General features: G+C 56.0%; 1 protein-coding gene across 1 annotated transcript; it reads right to left on the bottom strand.

Annotated features, from left to right (window-relative positions):
- Positions 1-849: 849 nt before the first annotated feature.
- Positions 850-9,118, bottom strand: RRP9 (ribosomal RNA processing 9, U3 small nucleolar RNA binding protein). Its single transcript, XM_038566289.1, has 15 exons — positions 9,017-9,118; positions 8,626-8,708; positions 5,103-5,212; positions 4,653-4,720; positions 4,528-4,569; positions 4,086-4,212; positions 3,351-3,475; positions 3,175-3,267; positions 2,795-2,895; positions 2,573-2,707; positions 2,434-2,496; positions 2,138-2,283; positions 1,977-2,056; positions 1,117-1,190; positions 850-1,020 (listed from the first exon to the last, which is right to left on the bottom strand). Exons 1-15 carry the CDS (start codon positions 9,101-9,103, stop codon positions 927-929), a joined length of 1,428 nt encoding a protein of 475 aa, XP_038422217.1. The 5' UTR covers positions 9,104-9,118; the 3' UTR covers positions 850-926.
- Between the last annotated feature and the right edge of the window lie 61 nt (positions 9,119-9,179).

Raw genomic sequence — 9,179 nt, 5'->3', positions numbered from 1 at the left:
GTGAGGCAAGACACAGGAAGCGAATTCTATCACCATCTTCTGATTCAGAACAGGATTTTCAGGGCTTTGATCTGAACCTGACCCCTCTGGCCCCAGGAGAAATGAAGGCAGGCAAGAGCAGGTCTGTCTGAGGGGAAGCCTCCTGAGCATGGTAGCAGGAGAAAAGCCCTGTGGCTTCCTCCCGAGGGGACCATGCTGCCTCTTGGGAACTACAGGCTCAGTGGTTGAGCCCAATGGGTTAAAAAAAGGTTAGAGCAGAACCCATAACATTTCCTTCTTCCCACTAAGAGGATACTTTCCTGCACTTCTACATCTCTGGTCTGTCTCTCCTGGCTCCGCCAGTAGCAGGAGTGAATTGTCCAATAGATAAAATCAGCAGAAAGAACATTCTTGTGACAGCCTGGCTGGCATTCAGACCAAGGGCAGAGCTATTCTCAACTCTGACACTTGTCCTCAGGTAGTAGGCAGTGTGGTATCCCCCTACCCCACCCATCTCTAGCTTCCTGAACTGGCCTGGGTGGGCCAGGTAAGCCTGACATGCAGGCCTAGCTTTCTTCATTTCAATTCTGACTGACAGCCAGCCCTGGTACATAACTGGACAGCCATGGCTCCCTAGCCAAGGGGTCTGCAGCTTCTGACCCCTCGCAGCCCAGAGCAGTGGGTGGGGAGCTGGCCTAACAAGGTCACAGAGGATACTCAAGAGACCAGGAGGTGGATGAGGTCTCCATCCCCAGGTTCCATGAAAGGACAGAAAGCCCTTATGCATCAGAGATGCTGGTAGGAGCCCTGCCCCCCCCCCCACAGTCCTGCCATCACCCTCCCTCCCCAGTCGAGAAGCTTCAAGAGACAAAGCCCAAAAGAGGAGGCTTTTAATACAAAGAGGGCAGGGCCTGGTCTAGAAAGGACTTAAATAAAGGGGAGAGGAGTCAGGAGCCTGCCGCAGGGGGCCTGGGGGCCCTGTGGAGCGGGATGATGCAGACGGAGTTCCGAGCCTCTTTGATGCGCCACCAGCGGCCAAGCCTGCAGGGGGTAGAAGGGAAGCAGCTGAGGCCAGGCCCAGCCCCCTGCACCCCATCTGGTAGCCCAGCCAGTGCCACCTCCCAGGGTGCCTCATACCTGTGCTCCTGCCCGACCCCAGCCACCAGGAAATCCCCCGAACTGGAGAACTTGAGGCTATTAATAAAACCCACCTGAGAAAAGGGAGAGATGTGGGAAAATGTGAGGACAGACCCCTCCCACACCTTCCCCTACCCCGCCCCCCCCCCCCCCCCCGCCACGCCTCCCTAGCACCACAGCCCTGGCCTCACTGCCACAGGCTTGGCCCTAGGAGCTTAAATCCCTGCTCTGCCCCAGCAGATCAGGGCCCCCTGATCAGTCCCTGACCCCTCAGGGCCTCAGCCTCCACGTCTGTGAGATGGAGGGAAACATCACGCTGGCCTCACAGGCAGTTTGTGAGGATTTAAGGAGACAGTGAAAGCCAAATACGTCACGTTTCAGGGGGTGGCCTAAGGCGTGGCTCCCAGCTGTGAGGTCCCGGAGACCCCATGGCCATCACCAAGCCCTGCGCTGTCACCAGACGTTACCGACCATCCTGCCATCTCCCTCAGGGCACCCTGTGTCCACACCCCCTAGCCTGGGCCCAATCTGGCACCATTGGTGCCATCATAGCATCAGACACCCCCATGCCTTTGCACATGCTGTGCCCTGCTGTCCTAGCCTTGTTCCCCTGTACCCAGGACAGGGTGGAGGTGAATGTTTAAGAGGAGAGGTGGGGGGAGACAGGAGTGGAGGAGGGAGGAAGGGTTCCTATCAGGCCCTGTGGTAGGAACTGGCACTATAAAATAACAAGTCATAGCCTTGCCCTGAGGAGCCTCCCTTCTGGCAAGAAAAAAAATAAGGGGCTAATCCCAGGTGCCCTGAACTCTAGGGCCTCAGGAGTGTGGCAAAGATAGGCGAGGCATTCAAGCCCCACTTACCAGGGGAATGTCGCAGAGAGGTTCAAGCTGCCGGAAGCCCTCCCCACACTGCCAGAGCCTCACGCAAGAGTTGTGGGAGCCTGAGGGGTCAGGGAGATAGTGAGCGCCCCCGCACTGGCCCACCCTGCAACCCCCTCTTTTCTGCCTCAAAGGGCACCCACCTGTGGCTACAAGGTCTGTGTTGAGCAGGGCCGCCACTGCTGATACCCAGAAGGGCTGCTCGAGGCCTGGCTCCCCCCGCAGCCCATGGGCCTCACGCTGCAGGGCGAGCGGCCGCTTCTTAGAGAGACCCCACAAGGCCACAGAGCTGTGGACAAAGAACATAATTGGCAAGGGGCTGGGGTAGGGCAGAAAGGCCACTCAGCAGAAAGGAATCCCACTGCCACAAGGGAAGGTTCCTGGAGCCAAGTCCAGGAGCAGCGGTAGTGGTGCAAGGCATCCCAAAGGCAGCTCTTACCCATCATCTGCGCCCGATACCATGTGCTCCTCGTTGATAAGCTGGATGCTGTCGATGGAGCCCCTGGCAAAAGGAACAGTGAGGGGCACAGCCCCACCCCAGCCCCTCTCCCCTGACCTGGCCCAGTGGATAGCCTTACTGGTGGCCATAGAAGACAAGCTGGGACTCCTCAGGAATCTTCCACACACGCACCGTCCCGTCCCGGCCCCCAGCCGTCACACAGCACTCCCTGCTCAAGGCATCCAGCGCAGCGACGGCATCCTGGTGCCCAAAGCTGGAGGGGGAGAGGGGGCAGAGGGAGGATGGGGTCCCATGTGCACTGGCACATGCATCTGCACACCCTTTCCCCGTGCACACTCACAGTGTCTCCACATAGGAGTTCTCCGCCACGTTCCACACCTTCACAGAGCGATCATGGGATGTGCTATAGAGCTGGTGGGTTCCTCTGCGGAATGCCAGACCCTACAGATACATGGACAGGAAGCAAAAGTGGACCTGGACCACAGCAGGCGAGACAGAAGTCCTCGCCGGGGGAGGATTTCCTCCTAAAAAGCACGTCACAAGCCCAGGGAGGCAGCGGTGCACTCCTGAGCAGCCTCCCCACTCCCTAGGCAAGCTCAGTCTCCCCGCAATTCCCCTTCACCTCCTTTATGTCCCTGAGGATGGACACCCTCTGCCTCATTCAGCCCATTGCCCCAGCCCGGCCCACTTGGTTGCTTGGTAAATGCCCACAGCTCCTACCGACACGGCATCCCGATGGCCTGTGAAAGTGTACAGGTGCTGGCAGCTCTGGGCCTCCCATATGAGAATGAGCTTGCTGCGGTCACCCGAGGCCTGTGGAGATGAGGACAATGGCCACAGGCACCCAATGTGTGCCCCCGACTCTCGCCCACCCCCCGGGGCCAGCACTGCCTTACGAGGTACTTGCCGTCAGAGGAGATGGCCATGCAGAGAATATGGCTGCTGTGGCTGGGGGGTTGCCCCTCAACACCCTTCTTGGCCCGTGGGATCACGTGAAGCTTCCGTCCAGTCTCCACGCTCCCTGACAACAGGAAAGAGAAAGTTACTGGGACAGAGGGTAGGACTGGCTGGCAACCCCCTCAGGGGCAGCACGGGGCTGTGGAGAAAGTGGTGCCTTCAGAGCAGAACTCAGCTCGGCTGCCGTGAGCCCCTGTATAATCCCCAGGTTCCTCATCTGTCACCCAGTGACAGTAACCCCCCAAGGGCAGCCACGAAGCCCCAGAGAGGATAGGAAAGTGCCTTAGGACCAAGGGTACGAGTTCTTCCAGTTTCTCCTAAGGGTGGATGAAAACAGTACTCAGCTGTCGAAGGGGGGTACCCAGGAAGACCGGGATGCAATCCCAGGACAGCACAGAGCCTCAAGTGTCCTCCAACTGCCCACCTACAGCACCAATCCCCATTCATCAGTATCCTGCCTCTGTTCAATCGCCTCCAATGACAGCGACGGGGAGCTCAAGCCCCACTCTTAGGCAGAAGCTTTCACTGGCACCCAGAGAACACCTCCTTAGGAATAAACTTATGTCCAGAAGCTTCCCCCACCAGGCCTCAGTCTGCCCTGATTACTCCCTCCTCCACAGATCAGCCCTCCCAAAAGATCCCCGGGTCTGCACCCCCAAGCCAGGCTCACTCACACTTGATAATGGTGCAGTCTTTGGCAGCAGAGAAGATGGCAGAGTCATCGGGGGTGATGACCACACACGTGATGGAGAGCTGGTGCCCCCGTAAGACACGGATGTCAGCCGGGGCTGGGCCCTGAATCTGGGCAAGCAGAGTGAGGTCACTGCCACAGAGGACAAGAAGGCCCCTAGATGCTCACTCACTCGCACACACACCACACGTGCACACACGCGTGTACACACACACACACACACACACACACACACCATCCTTTCCCACCACCCTGACCAGGGCTGCAAGCATCAGACCCTTACCTGACTCTGTCTGCCTAAGTGCCCCCCAAGTTCCAGAGCAAAAACCCCACAGCCTGAGTCCCCAGTTAGGCCATTCACTCACCTACCCATGTGGGACCCATGATTCACTTCAATCTTACATCAAAGTCCCCTGCCCGCTTACCTCCTTTGCCACCGACTTCTGCAGCCTGCCCCTCTGCTCCAGCTGCACAGAGAGGAGAGGGATGAGCTCCCAAGAGCAGGACCAGCCCAACCCTTCTCTCCCACCGCCTTCCCTCCACAACTCACCACATCCTCCTTCAGGCGCCCTGCCACCTGGTCCTCCTCAAATGCCCGGGCCTCGGCCTTCTCCTCCTCTATGCAAGGACAGACCAGACCAAGTCAATGTAGGCCTAGACTCCACTTTTCCCTTCCCATTCCCACCCCACCCCACTGCCTTGGTCTTGGGCTCCAAACACTCGGGTTGTGTCCCAAGGGAAGTTCAGGCTGCCTTGGGCAAAGGAGAGATCTCCTCCTGCCTAACCCCTGCCATTACTTAGAGATTAGGCTAAAGCCCCCTGAAGGTCAGACCCACCCCAGGAGGCCCATTAGTCTCCCAGCCACCCTCCTTCAGGAAATCCCACACCAGCAGCTCTGGCAATCCACCAGGTACCTGCTCAGCCACCCGTCAGGCGGCTGGGGCACAGCAGGTGGTCTTGGACACAGGCCCTGCCCCTGCCTGCCAGTGCATGGGCTCACCTTGCTGCCTGAGCTGCTCCAGGTAGAGCTTGGCCAAGCGAAGCTTCTTCTCCTGGGCTGTCTCCTCCAGCTCCTCTTCCTCTTCCTCCTCAGTCTTCCTAGGAGCCAGGCTGCGGGAAGGAAGGGAATAGCTCTCAGAGGGCTCACCCCACTCTTCCAGCCACTAAGACCATACCTCCTCACTGCTTCCCCTGGCACTCAACCACCCCCCTCCGTCTCATAGCCAACGATTACATATGCAGAAAACCCAAAGACTGAACTTGTCAAACTGAAAGGAACCACCCAGTCCTCACATGAGGGTGAAAAGAGACCCAAAATCCAAAGAGATCACTGTGAAATCTCTTAACTCTAGAGGGAAAGAGCAGGTTCTACAAGCTGTTGAAGAAAGGTCACATACGAAGGGTCTGGAATCAATAGCAACAGTGGTCAACAAAGGAGCCACATACACAAAATACTGAGCTGTTTACACAAGGTGTGAACCCCTGGAAGGCCACACCAGTTAAACCCTCGATGACCAGTGAAGACACTGTTAGATGTACAAGCTGCCACAGGACTGGCCTTCTCTAAGCCTCACAACAGGATGAGGGACGTGCCCCAACACAAGACAGTCAGCTGGGAATGACAAAGGCATGGGAGACAAGGAACAGGAGCTCCAATACGGGAAGCAGAAAAGGCAGATCCCAGACCATGCATCCCCAGACAGGGGAGCTATGGCCAGCCCAGATCCGATAAAAGGACCTAAGCAGGGGCAGCCCCGGTGGCTCAGCGGTTTAGCGCCACCTTCAGCCCAGGGCATGATCCTGGAGACCCGGGATTGAGTCCCACGTCAAGCTCCCTGCATGGAGCCTGCTTCTCCCTCTGCCTGTGTCTCTGTCTCTCTCTGTCTCTCTCTCTGTGTCTCTCATGAATAAATAAAATCTTTAAAAAAAAAAAAAGGACCCAAGCAAGAGGCAGACACACTGGGGACGTGCCTACCTCACTCTCACTGCATCTACCCTGAGGACAGGATTCCAGGTGAAACATAACTGGTCTTGGCCTGACCTTGTGAAGCTTTCCATTACATGTCTCATATTCGCACTGGCTAGAGCACTCACCTCACTCAAGACACATCCTACGCAGACTTGCTCCTGGGAGCTACAGGCAGGCCACAGGAACCATCCCCCGATCTTGTGCCTGAAGATACCTAGTATCTGTCAAATGGCCCAACTGCTTCCCCAAGATTCATTTATGACTTTGTCCACAATGTCCCCAGAAGGGACCTTGGAAACTGCCAAGGAAGCCAAGGCTGAACCAGGCCCCAGAGACCATCTAGTACCCAGTGCCCAGCAAGCCTTCAGCCAACAGGCTTGGTTCTGCCCTTCCTGTATATATCTATGGTTAAAACTTCTGCTCAATTCACCCAAACTAATCAATCTATCGTATAGGGGTTCACATGTAGGAGATAGAACTCTATAAAGAAAAGCAAAGGAAGGGACGCTTGGGTGGTTCAGTGGTTTAACACCTGCCTTTGGCCCAGGGTGTGATCCTGGAGTCCCGGGATCGAGTCCCACATCAGGTTCCCTGCATGGAGCCTGCTTCTCCCTCTCCCTATGTCTCTGCCTCTCTCTCTCTTTCTCTCTCATGAATAAATAAATAATATCTTTAAAAAAAGGAAAAGAAGCATATAATCATATGACATCCTGGAAAACGCAAAACTCTAGCGACAGTAGTCAGCAGGGGCTAGAGGGAGGGGGGCATGGACTCCAAAGGAGGGGGGGTGGGAGTGTTGTGTGTGGCAGGAGGGGTTCTAGCGCATGATGAAACCCTTCCACACCTTCAGAGTGGTGGTAGTTACACCACTATATGTGTTTGTCAAAACTCACATACTGTACACTAAAGAAAGTGAATATTACTGTATGTAAATTATACCTGGTTAAGAAAATGAAAAGAAAAAGAAGGAGGAAGAGGAAGAAGGGAGGGAGGGAGGGAGGGAAGGAAGGAAGGAAGGAAGGAAGGAAGGAAGGAAGGAAGGAAGGAAGGAAGGAAGGAAGGAAGGAAGGAGAAAACCAAAGAAACAATTAAGTCAGGAATGCAGAGTTGGGGCCTCTAAATTCCTAAGTGGTGGGTGCACGGAGGTTCATCATCTCACCATTGCCCCCTATGGTCCAAATACATTTCATTGATTCTTCTGTATCTCATACATTCACAACACATTTTTTTTAAGATTTTTTTTTATTTATTTATTCATAGAGGCACAGAGAGAAAGAGGCAGAGACACAGGCAGAGGGAGAAGCGGGCTCCATGCAGGAAGCCTGACGTGGGACTCGACCCCAGGTCTCCAGGATCTCGCCCTGGGACGCAGGTGGCACTAAACCGCTGTGCCACTGGGGCTGCCCCACAACACATTTTTTAAACATTTAAAAGTGTTCGGCACAGGGCCAGGCACACTGCTACCCACAGTGATCTTAAAAGTAAGTATGTGAAGTCTTCCTGTGACCATGTTAAGGCCAACTTGTGCTCAATGTTAGAAGCTGAATTTCTTTTTCTTTTTTTTTTTAAGATTTTTTTTATTTATTCATGAGAGACACAGAGAGACGGGCAGAGACACAGGCAGAGGGAGAAGCAGGCTCCATGCAGGGAGCCAGATGTGAGACTCGATCCCAGGACTCCAGGATCAGGAAAACTATGGAACTTTTTTTTTAATTCCCTGGGCTGAAGGCGGCGCTAAACCGCTGAGCCACCCAGGTGTCCCTAGAAGCTGAATTTCTAAAGTCAACTCTAAGGAAGGCCCCAGGATTCCCTGGTATGATGGCCTCCATTCCACAGGCTCAGGCGTGGTACCTTGTTAACTTCCTCTGAAACCCTGCAACATGTCTCACCCCTGTCACCTGCAGAATGGAGGTATTCAAAGCCCTCCACAACCTGGATGCGGCCAACACCTGCCTTTCCAACCTGTCCATCTCCCACTTGGGCACATGTAAAGCCCTAGACTTTTCTCTGCTCCCTGAATGTCCTCCCTGCCCTTCCTTATCTGACAGATTCCTCCTTATCTCCCCAGGCCCTATTTAAATGTCCCATTCCCTGTCTCCAGAACACAGAGCTGAAGAATACCCACTTCATTACAACCCATTTTGTCTTCACCTGCCTGCTTACCTCTGCATTGTCAACAGTAAAGCCAGTGCCTGGCATATGTTGAGAACAGCAATTTGACATTGTGGGAAAACAGATGGAAGAACTAGCAAGCATTTCTTGCATGCCTCTCCCCATACCAGCCCGTCCAGCTTGTGCACCTGTCCCTGCCGTGAACCAGGGAGGTCTCACTGGTCTCCCATTGGGACTGGGGGTTCTCCCCACACAGAGACCCTGCCGGGAAAGGAGAGGAAACTTCTCAATCTCCTTAAGACGAGTCCTACTATCAGGCTCAGAACTGGAGGGAAGAGCCAAGACCTAGGAGCCGAAAAGGCCCAGCTCTGCCCCGACTCCCTGAGTCTTCCATACACTATGAGCCTCAGTGTTCCCTTCCTCCAGGTGGGAGAGAGCTCACCTCTCACTCTCAGAGTCGCTGGAAATCTCCTCATTCATCTTGCCGCCTCCCTTGGACTTGCCCCGGTCCCCGGCAGAGTCGGCCTGAGAATTAAATGATCCTTTCGTTAGTCCGGGGTCCCAACCACCGGGCACTGACCAAGCGCGCCTTCCGATCTCTCGAGAGCCGCCGGACTAGGAAAGGCAGTGGCCTCCCCGCCCCCGCCCCCGCCCCCGCCGGCTCCAGTGCAAGGTCTTTCAGGACCTGGCCCCCGGAGAGAGGAACGAAGCCGACTCCAGCTAGGGTCCCGAAAAAAGGGCCGCGGAGGCGCCCGGGGCCCGGGTGTCCCGGGGCGGACGACGCTGGTCCCGGCGGCGGGGCTGACTGTGGCCCGCAGAAGCTTCAGGCTCACCTTTCGCCGCCGCTTGCCGGCCCCCGCACCGGCCGCGGCCCCCGAGGCCGGCCTTCCCCGCTTCCGAGCCGCCGCCGCCGCCGACATGCTGCCCACCGCGAGCGCAGCGGCCGCCACGGAGAACTCACGTGGCTGCTAGCCCCGGAGGTCTGGCAGGACTCCG

Source organism: Canis lupus, chromosome 20, assembly GCF_011100685.1.
Source record: "Canis lupus familiaris isolate Mischka breed German Shepherd chromosome 20, alternate assembly UU_Cfam_GSD_1.0, whole genome shotgun sequence".
Lineage (NCBI taxonomy): Eukaryota > Metazoa > Chordata > Mammalia > Carnivora > Canidae > Canis > Canis lupus.
The sequence above is the reverse complement of the archived record's forward strand: the minus strand, read 5'-3'. Positions and strand labels throughout refer to the sequence as shown.

Coding starts and splice junctions, on each gene's coding strand:
- RRP9 (XM_038566289.1), bottom strand. CDS start 9,103: ATGTCGGCGGCGGCGGCGGCTCGGAAGCGGGGAAGGCCGGCCTCGGGG. Junction 4,721..5,102: donor GGAGCAGCTCAGGCAGCAAG/GTGAGCCCATGC, acceptor GTCCTTGCATAG/AGGAGGAGAAGGCCGAGGCC. Junction 2,708..2,794: donor AACTCCTATGTGGAGACACT/GTGAGTGTGCAC, acceptor CTCCCCCTCCAG/CTTTGGGCACCAGGATGCCG.